At 40.5% G+C, this 14,663-nt stretch overlaps 1 protein-coding gene across 2 annotated transcripts; it reads right to left on the bottom strand.

The window, feature by feature from the left end:
* Positions 1-6,228: 6,228 nt before the first annotated feature.
* LOX (lysyl oxidase) lies at positions 6,229-14,245 on the bottom strand. 2 transcript variants are annotated; one of them, XM_059834080.1, is made up of 7 exons: positions 13,836-14,245; positions 13,513-13,757; positions 12,926-13,034; positions 11,527-11,664; positions 9,040-9,196; positions 6,484-6,579; positions 6,229-6,348 (listed from the first exon to the last, which is right to left on the bottom strand). In XM_059834080.1, exons 1-7 carry the CDS (start codon positions 14,243-14,245, stop codon positions 6,229-6,231), a joined length of 1,275 nt encoding a protein of 424 aa, XP_059690063.1. The 2 variants fall into 2 exon arrangements, with proteins under 2 accessions (XP_059690063.1, XP_059690062.1); XM_059834079.1 differs by having other exon boundaries at positions 13,513-14,245.
* Positions 14,246-14,663: the final 418 nt, after the last annotated feature.

Raw genomic sequence — 14,663 nt, 5'->3', positions numbered from 1 at the left:
CATTTTTGTATTTGCGCTCTAGGGATAGCACTTGCAGAAATTCTCAGTTTGAAGCTCTCAGCTCTAATACGTAGTAGTATAGGAATAATTTTGTTACATGTATTATAGAAACATTATCACAACATTGTTTATATCTGAAATAATTCTACATTTATTTTATGAATTTTAAAAGATATTACATTGGTTTTGTCTCCATTTACTCAAAGCCAAGAGTGCCGTTAGTTCATATTTAAGTGTTTGACAACCTCTTACTAGAGTGAACATTCCAAAGTTTTTAATCATGCTCTTCTGTATTAATCTCTCAGTGAAGGGGCAAGAGATGCTTCACAATTCAGCCTATTTCATCAGTTAGCACATGGACTGAAGAAGCAGCAGGATGTTGGTTTGTACTCAGAGAACGTAAATAACAAAGGATAAAATGTTTTCGTAGTAACTGAGTGTTAAATATGTTAGTCAATTTTCTAGAGTATGTAGACTTTCTACCATGGGCTGCTCAAATGTTCTTTCCATGAAAGTGAAGTTTTTGCAGCAGAAATTCTGCAAGTGGTTTCTAAGTTCCTGATCCTACAGAGACAGCCATTATGATAAGGAAGTCTTGTATCCAGATGAACCATACCTCATCCTGTTACGCCTTCATGTGTTAAGCCTTTGTGTAGTGTGAGAGGTAATTTATCGTGCCTTGAAACTTTTTCTTTCTTGTTTCTTACTTGTGACATTTTTTCTGAGACCATGTCAGTGTGACAGAATCTTCCTCTTTTTCATATAGATACAACAACTTTAATTGAAGCTTTCTCATTGAGAGATGGATCTGGCCTATGCATTAAATATAGTACTTGGACAAGTAGAACGCTTGAAACATTTTATTCAAGTCATTTTCACATAAACTTGCAACCATAATACGGGCATGTAACACAAGAATATGAAAGTGCAATGAAGAATACAAAGCTAGTGCCTGAATATTATAAATTAGAGCTCTTCAGGTAAAGATGCAAAGTTATTGAAACTAAGACTCTTGGAAGAAAAGTGAAGGAAATAATGAAAAACCTTCAAAAAAGTTGCAAAAGCAAGTGGCATTTCACTGTATCTGTAGCATTTAGTTGCGTAATAAAAACCTCCCAATAACATACTCTTTGGTTTTAATTCAAGTTAAAATCTTTCAGCACCTTTTAAGATTTTGAGAAAATGAAAATGTCGTATCAGCATAAATGTGAGACACAGGATAAACCACCTTTCAATGTCTCATTTATGAAATTCACCCTGCTGGTTTTGAATGAGTACACTGCAAACCATGAATGACTATAGGAAGGTACATTTGGTGTTTGTACTCATTCGACATGGCATAGTAAACTTTGGAGCAGAGAGAAAATGAGTAGACTTTTACTAACACAAAAACATCATCTACACAATATGTTGGTTCCACTGGTGACCAATCTGTCATTTTTGTTACACTTTTGTCTAGAAATATGCAAATATCAAATGTATTTCAGGATTAAAAAAAATATATAACAAACCCCTCCTGTAATGAGCCTGACATACAATATGTTCCTTATGTGCAATTTTTATCTAAAGATCTGAAATGTGGCAGGTAATTGCTTCACACACATTTTTACAATTTGGCTTTTCAAAGGAAATTTGAGACTACAAGACAGCAAATTCGTGCTAGAATTCTCACAAAACTTAAACCTGATTTTGCTCCCACTGAGACCAATGGCAAGATGCCTTTCAAAGATGATGGGTATAAGCTCAATGTCTGGTAAAAAGGATTCCAAAATATAATTTGCTGTCTAAACCAAGCTTTTATGAAAACAGTTTTTATAAATGTTTTTCAACAAAAATGCATGTAATCCCATAAATATATTCCAGTATGAAAAAAGTAACTTAAGGTGTCTGGGTCAAAACTGCAGAGCCAAGATACTGAAAATACTGGTTGGCACTCCCCTATTTAGAACTACTTCTACACATGCTATATAATAAACTCTTCTACTGCATTGTGATTTACTATAGTTAAACAGGGGAAGTTAAAGTCACATTCCTTCATTTTTTTTAATCCTAAAATCCCTTGCTTTTCTAAATAGACTGTTCATGTTATCTTAGGCAATTTTTGTGCTATTGTACATCACTGTCATGTTGCTTAACACACATTTCAAAACAAATACAATATTTTGCTACGGAAAAAAAAAGCTACATTTTTGTAGCTACAATATCCCCAATATTCAAAGTTATGGCGTTCAACACCTTTCCGAACCAGGTCATTCTCACTGAAAGGACTAAGTCCGGTATTACAACTTGCTCCACCTACACAGATGCTCAAGGTCCTCTGGCTCCTTGCTGACTTCAGTGGAGTTCTGCAAGTAGTTTGGGTATAAACATGTGAGCAGGTTACTGCCTCATAAGCCAAGGGATAAACTCAATTTCTGTGGCTGCTGTGTCCAGTTAAGTGCCCTCTTATCCCACATTCAGCATCAGGCACAATGAGGTACGAGCACACAACCTCTTACCAGGAAGCAGCCCGTGCCCACAGCCTACTTCCATTACAGTAGCTTTTGTGTCCATTGCCCAAGCTGCTGTCAGGATTTTCACCCCAATTTTGACCTAAGTCTATAGAAAGGTGAATGCACTTGCATCCCTTAACACCTCTTAATCTTAAAAACGCTTTGGGCTGAGATTTCAGAAGCCTAGACCTTAAACAGACCCTCATTTTTGCAGACATATGTAATAAATGGCTTTGTAATAAATCTAGTTTCCAAATTTTGCTTCTGTTTGTTGCCCATACTGGTGACTGATTGCTAAAATGGATCTCTCAGCAAAGAAAAAGGGACCTGCAGATATAAATGGTATTCATTCTGCACCCACTCCCAATGTTGGGTAGTAATCACTAGGTCGCTGGTTCTTAGATTCTTTTTAGGATATAGTTGTGCAAATTTGTAACTAACTTATGATTGGAAATACTTTATAATCATGAAATAAGCTTAAATATATGTAGTAAAGAACAAGTTGATCCTTACAGGATATTATGATAACTCATGAAACTTCCCAATTAAATCCATAGGGTTCTATTGCATAAAATACTTCCAAATACTGCTTGAAGTATTCTCAATAGTGATAATAAAACCTCTCCATACTCCTCAGGTTATTCATTTTTAATTACACTGAACTGAATAACACATGTATTTTTAAAAAGATACTGAGCTTTCCGTGTTATGTTAGGTGTTTTGAACTGCTGATTAAATTTAACCAATACCAATCAAAATTTCTAGGTCCCTTTGTTTCAAAAATAGATCCTTCATTTTACATGATCAGAAATCTTCTGAAAAAAAAAAACACGCCAGATCCCCTTGTGATATGTTATTTCACAGTTTAAAAACAAAATCACAGCTACTGTAGCTTACAGCAGGGTGCACTGCAAAAGCAAAATAATTTGGGGATGGGAGGAGGAGTGGTGTACCCAGCACCAGTTAAGCAGTTCAGCAAAAACTATAATTTGGGCTGGAAGTTTTTCCCCTTAACAATGTTGTATTTGGTTCCTGAACAGCCTAAAGTAGGATGTTAAATACATTGACTTTTGTTCTCCCTCTATATATAGTATATTTTCAACTTCATTGTTTGAATACTGAGATATACATTTTTAAAGGCAAATACAGTACTTAAGGGGGAAGCAGGTAGTAGGCTTTTTCACGATAAAAATACTTTGTTAGAGATTCTGACCTACTTCTGTTTGTGGTGCCACCTGAGTTAATTGCCTGTATTATTTTGATGGTTAACCTGTTCAAGTTGGATGTTTTTCACAGATGACGACATCAGGGACTCTTCATCATCTCCAAGAGCCCTTTTCTTGACAGGTATTTATTTTTATCCACATTAAGTTTGCAGAAGTCTTTTAAAAGCCCCACCTTGAAAAATCTCTTGAACATAGAAAGGTGGATAAGTTCTTTAGTTCATTCCCACAGATGAAAGGTTTCTTTCAAAACCTCATCTGTTTTTTACTTAAGAAAATGGAAAAACTTCTAACGTATTAAAAATGTAAACATAACTTTTCTTGCAGGGGTATAACTGATATATATATATATATGTATTTCTCTGCTATATGGTAATATTCCTTGAAAACTGAACATACTTTTCTCATTCATATCAACGTGTCCTAGCAAGTTTTATTTTAATGGTACTGTAGCATTACTCTTAAGCTGTTTTTCATTCTGGTATTTTCTGAGATAGCTGACATTAGTACTTTCTATTGCATTTTATTTAATTCATTTTACATAAATTTTTGCTACCTTTTAAAATATGTTCAACTTATTCACCAGTAATATTCCCACTGAAGTCTATTATCACCTAAACTCCAAATTTTCGGGAGTTAAGAAATGCTTATGTTTTTATGAATTAGATAGATTTTCAAAATTTAAAGTATCTGTGCATGAATCACCAGTTCCACACATTTCAACAGTAATAAAAGTAATGCCAATTTAAATGCTTAAACTCCAGTTACAAATTTCGTTGAGAAGCAGCTGAAGTGCTTCAGAATCACATAAGGTGTGTGAGTGTATGTGTGTTATGTTCTGTAGTTTTGTTTCTATAGCGTTTACATCCTATTGAAGTTTATATAATGATACTTCAGTTCAAAACATTTGGCACCGTCTCATCCATTTTCTTGCATCTTTCTCAGTATCTGTCGAAAGAAAAGAGACAATGTTATGCAGATAACCAAGCAGATACAAAAGAAGTATCTGCTAAATACCCTTTTGTCAGCTTGAAGGTACAGGTCAACAAACAGTTACAGAAATTTTGTTTCCTCACTCTGCATGAATATATTTACTTGGTAACATTTACAGAGGTAAGATGACTAAAAGTTAAAGGCATGAAGCATAAATTTCCCTTCCATGTGAATGTGAGCAGAAACTGTGTTCCTAGAAGTACCTATTAGTCAGTCCTGTTTCAGTGAAATGCTTTAAAACCTCCTGCCACAGGTCTGCCAAAAATAATCACTCGTGACCTGAAGGACGCCTGTTCTACCTTTTCTTCTGTTTCCTGCATGTCTGACCACCACACAGCAAGAACAAATAGAGGATTTTGCTGACATCGTTTAACTTGTTGCGTTTATGACCAAAGCGTGATTATACATACAGATCTCCACGCTGGTGTGAAAAAATGTTCCTCATTTTAGCCTCATTTAACTACTGGTTTCCTGATACAAAGTAAGGAATGAATATTTTAAAGGTTAATTAAGCAATAGTCACATTAATTCGGTATGTTTGTTTCACTGATGCTGTTATAGCAGACTATACTAGTCATTTATTTTACTTTTCATTTACTACTCTGGAATTTATCTCACATGAACCTCCATACAATGTCAATACCCACTCCTTATGCAATCCACACGAAAACACCTGATAAATATTTTGTATGAGCAACAAATATATTACCCTGAGAACTGCTTAACTCTGTGTTGCAGAAGGCTGATTGCTTTTTGGGTGTGTGTTTCACAGATACTAAGCTACAGTAGATCTGCAGTGGGAACATTAATTAAATTAATTTGCCTTTTTGGAGAAAAAAATGCAGAATTGTGGCATTGTTTAAACCTTTAAAGAACTAAACTGTAAATGGAGTGTGTCTGGAAGAACTGTTTCAGGGAGGATAGCTACTGTGTAGGCAGCAGTAGCAAAGTAACATACATGTGTGGGATTTTGCAGAATGTTTTAAGAGCTCTGTAACTCCTCAACAGTTCTGTGTGGATGCTATAAATGGGTATTGAATAAGCACAGAAAGGTTTTAGTGCAAATACAAAGAAGGTGTGAGCCAGAAGTCGTTATCTAGCAGTCCAGACAGTAGCAGCAATTTTGAAAGGGCTATATATTCTGACAGCATGATTGCCAGAGCAAAATTCTCACTAGTGATTATTTTTCAAGACTAAATAATTTTTAAAGATCAGTGCTAGCCTTACAGAAATAGTTTAATTACCAGAGGTCAGGATTTGAAAGCTGTGCAGTTATCAACAGCAAAGCAACTGTTCCCATCATTCCTGCCAAAAAAGACCTTTGAAAAGTACCATCCAAATTTTGAATTAACACACTAGATGCTGAAACCCAGGAAACAACATACTGAAGAAATTGGTATCACTAGAATTAATGGTGGGAGTAATTTTTTCAGTATAAAGTAAATCTCTAAGCTTTATAAATCTGTTTGTCAACTTCAGTACTATGAATATAAAACAGTTGCAAAGACAAAGGAATGTACTTACGGTGAAATTGTACAGCCAGAGGCATATGCATGGTGGCCTGTATAGCGTATATCGCAGCGTACTATATTGTTGGAGTAATCGGATTCAGGCACCAAATAGCTGGGGTTTACACTCACCTTAAGGGGAGAAAGCACAGTGTTGTCTACTTCCAGGTTTGAGTTTATAACTTAGATTCAAAAGGACATATGATTTGCTTCTTTAAAAAACAACAAAAAAAACCTGCCAAACCTCCCCACTCCCAATATGCTTACCTTCAGAATGTAATTTCCAGGTTTTACATCTGTAATATCAATCCACTGGCAATCTATATCAGCATTGTAAGTGTCATAGCAGCCAGGGCTCAGTCCCTTAAAAATGAAGTTAAGATGGATGTCAAAAAATTGTTAGGAATAGTAATATTCTAGACAAACATTAGGGACACTCAGACTGAAGTTCACTTAACCATCACATTTCACTAAGAAAATTACCTCAGGAAATGAGGCTTATTTTTTCTTGGCATTGTATTTGAATATCTAAACTAGAACACGTAAGTCTAACATATCACTTTTATAGACAGCACTGTATTACTACTGCATAAGAAACACCTATACTATTGATAGTTGTTCATCTGTGAGGTATCTGTATTTTATCTGTATTTTATTATCACTTGTTACAGTACTCCTTTTATGTAAATATTCTTGATGCTATTACTCACTGTTCTTTACAAAAGGTGAGAATAAAATCAAAACTGACCAAAGGCTGGACCTAAATATCTGTAAATCTCAAGTAAATAGCTTCTGAGGTCCTTGAGTACAAACTTGATCACCGTGTTGGAACCTGTCTCTACCCTTAGGAATGATGCAACTTTTTGCTATAGATGTACTCTGCCAAAGTGCCATCTTTGAATAGCAGAGTCTAGGGCCGTTTTTACATTGAGTTTTGCACAGAAATGGTGTCTTTTCAGGTAAATAGTGACACAAGAACTGAAAATGTAGCCTTTCTTCTAGATGAATCTTTTCTGAAAACTTCTTTGCTGTTTAGGAACATTAGTAAGAATCTCCATATATAAATGTATCGGTCGTTCAAATCTGGTGTCTTTAACTGTGGCCAATACAGATTTTTCTAGGCAAAGCTGATCTGTTCCAGCGACACACAGTGCACAAAACCCAAGTCCTTCAGGAATTCCCTCTTGACCCAGCTGGTGATCAGCTCAGACTCTCGCATGTATGTGCCAAGTCTGTGGCTGGAGGAAAGTTTTCCAGTCCAATTACAAACCCCTGAAATATGGGCTTCCAGTGGAAACGCTGACACAGCCATGATTCTAGTGACACAAATACTCCAGCTGTAAAATATGTATGTTGCTTAGTTAGATGTCATAGTTTACAGAAGAAGAAAAGATATTTATAAAACCTCTTCAAAGCCTTTGTGTATTGCAGATCATTCATTACATTTAAAATTCAAATGTGGACACGTCAGCCAGCGAAGCATAGCTGTCATTTCTCTGTGATAACTACCTCCCAGATTAAAAACTGCAGAATAAGGGATAGAAGTTTATGTGTAAGTATGGCTACATTGAGTTAAACCACAGATCCATCAAGCTCAGTATCATGTCTCTGACAGTGGTCAGCAGCAGATGCTTGAGGAGAAAAGAACGTAAGAAATGGGATGTGTAATGTCCTTTACCCAGGCAAATTCCTCCCACCAGGCATGTAACTGTATTTAAGACATGGGGTACCATCCGATTTTTGTATTTAATAGCCTCCATTACTTTGTCTAAATCTTTTTTGAACCCATGTAGATATTTTTGATCTCTGCAACATCCTGTGGTAAGGAATTTAATACTTTATTCATGTGTCAAAAGAGCACTCCTCTCTGTTTTAAAGATGTTGTCTGACAGTCTTTTTGGATATCCTTAAATTCTTGTACTGTGAGAAACAGTGAATATCAACAATTTCCTCTTTCCATCCAGGACCACTGAAGATTTTGTATTATTTCTGGTTTTCCAAATGGAATAGTCTATGGAATCTCTTAGTATGGTAGCCATACTATATTGCTGCTCATCCTTGTTCTCCTGAGGTTGGTTGGTTTGGGGTTTTAAGCTTTTCTGTAGCAGTTTTGAGAGATGGTGACCAGAACTCCACGGAATATTCAAGGTAGTAGTCTACCATGGATTTGTATAATAACATAATGGTACATTCCATTTTTTATCTATTCCCTTAATAAGCCCTAACGCCTTGCTTTACATTTGTGTATGACCCATCAAAATGTTCACATGGCTGCCATTCTCTTTAACAGCCTTCTATAGAGGCATAAAACTATGCTGTAATTTTTTCTGTGTTGGACTGCCAGATGGCAGCTATAGGTATTAAGGGAATTCAGCACCTTGCAGCCTCATGCTCCTTGCAGCCTCATGCTCTGCAAGGGAGAAAATACTAGCTATGAACTCTGGGACCAGCCAAGGACATCACCAAGCAGTTTGTGGGGGCTGAACACTGGAAACAACTTCTTTACTGACTCTGTCTTGAGTTCCCTTTAGCTCGCTTGACCAGTCCTATAACCACAAGAACTTGTGATGTGTTTTAATACAGTTCAGTCACCAGTGATTCTAGGCTAATGAGTGTCCCTACATTTCAATGAGACACCCACATTTGTCAGCACCTGGGTAAATTATAAGTCTCCAAGTTGCTATCCTGGCCTCTGTGATGGAGAATTTCAGAGCTAGTTAGGATGTCAGACAATTTAGGGCATCAGATGATTGGTAGAAAAAATAACCAAAGATAAATTAGAGGGGGGGAAAAAAACTTGGTTGTCTCTGAACCAACTCTTACCTGCGTATGTGCTGTACATGCGTACCGTCTATAATATCCATAATCACAGGAGGTATCTTCAAGACAGAAACTTGCTTTGTGTCCTTCAGCAACTTTTCTGTGTGAGCTTGCATCCAACAAGTCATAGTGGCTGAATTCATCCATGCTGTGATAATGTCTGTTAAATGATAGATACATTATTAAAGATGGATCAGATCTTGTCAATAACATTTTACCATATTCCTATTTGATCCCCCTTCTGTTAGATCTAGACAAATTTTATTTATTACACAGAACTTGTGTGTTACTATACTTTCTGATTACTGGCCATTCAATTAAGTTTTATTTTCATTATTCTAATTTTCAATTACTATAAAAATGCCATCTTCTATAAATAAATAATAGATTTTAATTTGTTAAGGGAAAGACTCCATAGCAGCACTGTTTTTTCCAAAATCTCCTGCTTCAGCTGTTTTCCAATAACAACAGCAAGTGAACTACTTAACAGTAATTCATATTTGAATCGTATGTCTTATAACTGCCTTCAGCCAGAGTTTCGCTAGGAATGCTTACCTTACATAATATAAATTCCAGGGAAGTTTCCTACTTGCTAGCAAAAACACAACCATTTACTTTCACGTTTCCATGGCCCTTAATCAATGTAACACAGTCATAACATTAGTGAAAACAAAATCTGCATAAAGAAATCAGCTTCTGTGTACTGGCAATGCAGATCTTGTCTGGTGTCAACAGTTTTTGTAGTCCATACTTAATGTAGTCTCTATTTCGGAAGTGTGTATGCTTTTCATCTGCGCACAGTGATGCATTTTTCTTGCTCTCACACAAAGTGAGTTCTAGCTCTTACCGTGGACTTGGACACCTATTGTTCTTGTAATTTCACTTTTTCCAAACACATGGAAAACAAAATTTGTAGTATCTACCTGCACTTGGTCTGTGCAGCATTTGGCTGCTGTTACTTATGAATGCTTTCAGCTCAAGATATACATGAAAAAGATGTAATTAAACAGAATTCAAATGTACTGTTAAAACAAAGAGGAGCACACAAGTCCCACAGGGATGCACGTCAAGAACACTGAAACTGGTCCACAGATGATGATGACTAACACTGAAGACTGATGGCTAGCCAAACTAATTGGCAGTTGTAGTTCATTTCCAAATGAGCTTGTTTCACTGTCATGGAAATGATCACGAGAAATGCATTTTTTCGTAGGCAATGTATTTTCTGTCCAAGAACTGAATCAACATCAGAGACACTTTGCATCTGGATAGCTATAGCTGGGCTATCGTGGCAGAGTAAGAAACTGCTTTTCTACAAACGAAAGATTTCAATTGCTCTCTGTCCATTTCATCCATTTATCAACTTTGCAAGCACCAGCTTTGGGGGTTTTTTTGGTGGTGGTGGTGGTTTTTTTCAGGAGAGGGGTTTAACTAAAGTATTTGTAAAGGCTTTTTTTGTTTGATTTGATTTAGCTTTAGCTTTTTGATTCTTACATGATTTATAAACTAGTAATATCAGTCTTTTTATGAAAGAATTTTTTCTAGTGATACTGATTTTTCTTTCAAAACTGAAAGCCTTTGAAGCTAGAGATAAATATTCCATTGACTCTAGGGGCCTTTAGATCAAGCCCACATTACATATTATTTTTTCAATAGAATAATTCTAAGTTATCACTTATTTACCCGTAACAGCAGCATTGTATTTTAAGTAAGGTGGAAGTAAGGTAAACTTTCTAGTGTTTTACAATTGGTCCTGCTATGAAATAGCAAAAATTGGAACAAACCTGCCAACTGTTGCATGTGAGTTTTCTGGAAAGGTACAAGTTTGCAGCATTACCTTGCTCCAAAAATGTTGAAAATGTTCTACTACATTTCTCTTGACATGTTTCCAGCAATTTTGCTATTTCTAGAGCAATACTGCTATGTGAAAGTATGATGATATGATACAGATATTGATAATGAGATCAGCCAAGTCAGTATCTTCTCTTTTCTATATTGACCAGACCATTCCTTGTCAAGAATTAACCCATGAAATTCAGGTCAAGAAGTCTGGGGCAATGTTTACAATGATGTATTATATGGAACATGCTAGTAAATGTACATTCTAGGGTTTCCACAGTTAGTTTAACATGGTTGGAACTTTTCATTTACTGGTTCCACTTAAATGTAACTGGACTATAACCTATGTAGAATATACTTAGAGGGAGAAGGTGCCACTGACAAAAATCATTTGAGATTTGTATTTATAATTAATTTATACTTGTAAGAAAGAGTTTTATACTTATAGATAAGCTTCATATCCATTTTGGTTTCATGTGGCTGTATAAAGAGTAATTGCCACTACCATAAAATGAATCAGACAGTAAGAGGCTAAAGTTTCCCCATGGCTTCTCCCCGCTTCACTGCAGTTTTAGAAAGTATCACGTTGTAAGTGAAAATTTGTTAGTGAAAAAGATAAGTAGAAGATACCATACTGAGCATTTCACTCACTGGTGACAGCTGTGCCACTCCCATGAATAACGGGGTCTGCTGGGCAGAAAATCTGACGTGCCTTGATTTTTCACTCTTTGGGGGAATCTCAGGAGCACCCGATTGTCATAGTCTCTAACATCTGCTCGATAAGCTGAACTGTAATAATGCAAAAAAGAGCTGTAAGTATATGCAAGAAACACTTTAAAAAACACTTTATATTGTCTCAGAAGTAACTGATAGCACAGATCTTTTCAGCCCCTTTAAAGCTCATGCATTGGAGACACACAAGAATTCCACATGGAGTGCTCAGAAGTGCCTCGTGTCAGACCAAGATCTGAGTAAGATTCAGATCTGCTTTTAATAATATAAACAGGAGTTTGACCACTGACTGTCTGCCTCCGTCTCTGAAGCAGATCACCGCTGAGCTGTAAAATTACCCTGGTACCAAAAATACAATTTAATTCGTTAACCAAAATAACTCACTGTGTATGTAAGATCACACAACAGGTGTTTGTTTCTGTTGTAAAAAAATTAATAAATATATGCCTCAGCCTATATTTTCCTATTTCACATAGCTATTATCTACAGTCTTTTAAATACTGGAATATTTTAATCAACTGAGAGCCAGCAAGAACATTTCAATTAATCTTCACAGCATAAAACCCACTGCTTCTTATGCCATGTTTTCTTTTTCCAGCAAGTGAAAAAAGGGCATGACCCTGGAAACAGTCTGACATCAGTTAATGATGCTGGTAAATAAATAAATCTGTTTTGCATGATAAGGTATCAAACAAGTTAAAATGGTTAAAAACAGCCATGTTGATTTCTTTCCAAACAAAACAGGAAAAATCCCTCTTTGCCAACTGGACAGAACCTAACTTCATAGCAAAGCTGTTATTTTGACCCATTAAAAGACTTTGAAACACTTTTCAGGGAGTCTTAAGAGACATTACAAGGCATAGGCCCAGAAAAAATTAGCATGTTGTAGTTTTAGTAGTAACTTGTGCTGGTTAAGAATAGGGGTTTTTTTTAAATAGTGTAGAATATGATCTGGTTGGATGAGAGGAGGGGGATGAAAATCACCAGATTCAAGTGGGTTTTTTGGGTGCCTCCATTTTGCAAAATTCAGATAGGTTCAAATGAGCCTGATAATAGAAATGTGCAATATAACTTTTCACAAAATGTAGGTTCTTCAGAGCATCTGTAGTCTGTCTCTCTAATATGGCGGTGTTGTTTTCTTACGTGCACGCTCTACCATCTGCCACAGGCGTAGAAGAAAGTTACAAACTGGGCCATGTTTCCTCAGGGCCTCCAGCCTAACTTTTCTCCACTCTTCGCCGTCTGCTGTGGTACTCTGTGGTTGGCGCAGGAGCACAAGAACTCACAGTGGACAGGGAAAAGCCGGGGTGATGCCTACCTTGCCAGGCAGTTCTCCTCGGCAGCACATCTCAAGTTATACATGGACATCCTCTGGACGTATGTGGACGCCTGGATGTAATAGGGATCCGGGACTAAGTCAGGAAGACCTGCAGTTCATCAAACCAACCACATAACAGCAAGATCAACCCAGGACACGTCTGCAAATACTTGGCTTCCATCCCAATCGTTAGGAGCCGTCGTTTCGGCACGGACCCCTGCCCCCCATTCAGCTCGCTCTCTCTTTTGCTCAGGCCCTCCGGCTGTTCTCCAAGACCGCATCGCAAACTCGACGCCGCACCCCCGCGGTGGGCTTCCCGCCGTGTCCCCCGCGGCTCGCCACCCCCCCAGCCGCGGGGACGGCCGCCCACCGGGCTTCCCGCGGGCCGGCAGGAGTGCAAACGCCTGCCCGGTCGGGTTTAGCCCCGAGCGAGGGGCAGGCAGGGCCGCCGACCCCGCACCGCGTCCCGTCGGGACGTGCCGCGCTGGCACCGGCGTGCGGGGGTGCGAGGGGGGCGGCGCGGCGGGGCCGGGGCCGGCGGGAGGGAAGGGACGGGACGGGACGGGACGGGAAAGGAGGGCTCTTACCATACTGGAAGTAGCCGGTGCCATAGCCGGGTCTGTACCTGCTGCCCTGGCGGGGCCTCTCGTAGGTGTCGTAGTAGTTGTAATAGGGGTTATCGTCCGTGTACTTGTAGGGGTTGTAGGGGTCGTCTCCTACCATGACATCTTCCCGCCCGGGTCTGAAGCTGCTGAGGGGCGGCGGGCCGCCGGCCCCGGTGCTGCTCCGGTTGCCGTCGGTCCCGGTGCCACCGGCGGGGCTGGTGGGGGCGCTGGGTCGCGACGCCCCCGAGGAGGCGCTCCCGGCCGCCCCGGCGGCCGCGGGGGTGGCGGCTCCCTGGCTGCGCTGCCCGGCGGCGGCGCGACCCCCGGAGGGAGCCTGGTAGCCGGCCTGGAACCAGTGCCGTGCTCCGGAGCCCCCCCGGCTGCCGGGCTGGGGCTGCGCGGCGCTGGTGGCCGCGGCGGCGGCTCGGGCGGCGGCTCCCCGCGGCAGCGTGCCGTTGTTCCGCAGCAGCAGGATGGGGCTGCCCGCCGCCTCCGCCGCCTGCCTGCGCCGGGGGGGCTGGTACTGGGAGCCGAGGCTGAGCAGGCTGTACACCTGCCCGTTGTTCTCCCACTGGATCCGCTGCCTCCAGGCGGCGGGGGGCGGCGGGGGGTCGCGGCGCGGCGGCGGCTGCTGGCAGCCGGCGGGCCACAGGCAGCTCCAGTAGATGCACGCGTGGAGCTGGGCGAGCAGGAGCCCCGGCGGCGCGAAGTGCATCTTCTCCTCTTTCCTGGGTGCCGGCGGGGGAGAGAAACGGGCGAAACCTGGGGGCGAGCGCAGAGCGAGGAGCGCCTTCCTGCCCGGGATGGGTGGGGGGGGAGGGCGGGGGTCTGGGGAGGCCGGGGGGTGCGGGCTGCGCCTCTGGAAGGGTTAGGCGGGCAGCGGGGTCTCAGGCGCGGCGGCACCCGGGCGGTGCCATCGGGCAGGTCGGGCCGTCGGGAAGGAAACCCGGCCCGGGGGAGGCGGTGGGAGCAGCTTTTCTTCTCCCCGGTATTTATAGGCGCGGGGATGCGAATGGGAGCCGGAGCAAACAATCAGCCTCTCATCGTCCTCCGGCCCGCGCTGGTGTCTGGAGCGAGGGAAGGAGGAGGAGGAGGAGGGGAGACCAGGGACTTTAAACTTGCTGGCACGCTCG

Source organism: Gavia stellata, chromosome Z (genome assembly GCF_030936135.1).
Source record: "Gavia stellata isolate bGavSte3 chromosome Z, bGavSte3.hap2, whole genome shotgun sequence".
Classification (NCBI taxonomy): domain Eukaryota; kingdom Metazoa; phylum Chordata; class Aves; order Gaviiformes; family Gaviidae; genus Gavia; species Gavia stellata.
The sequence above is the reverse complement of the archived record's forward strand: the minus strand, read 5'-3'. Positions and strand labels throughout refer to the sequence as shown.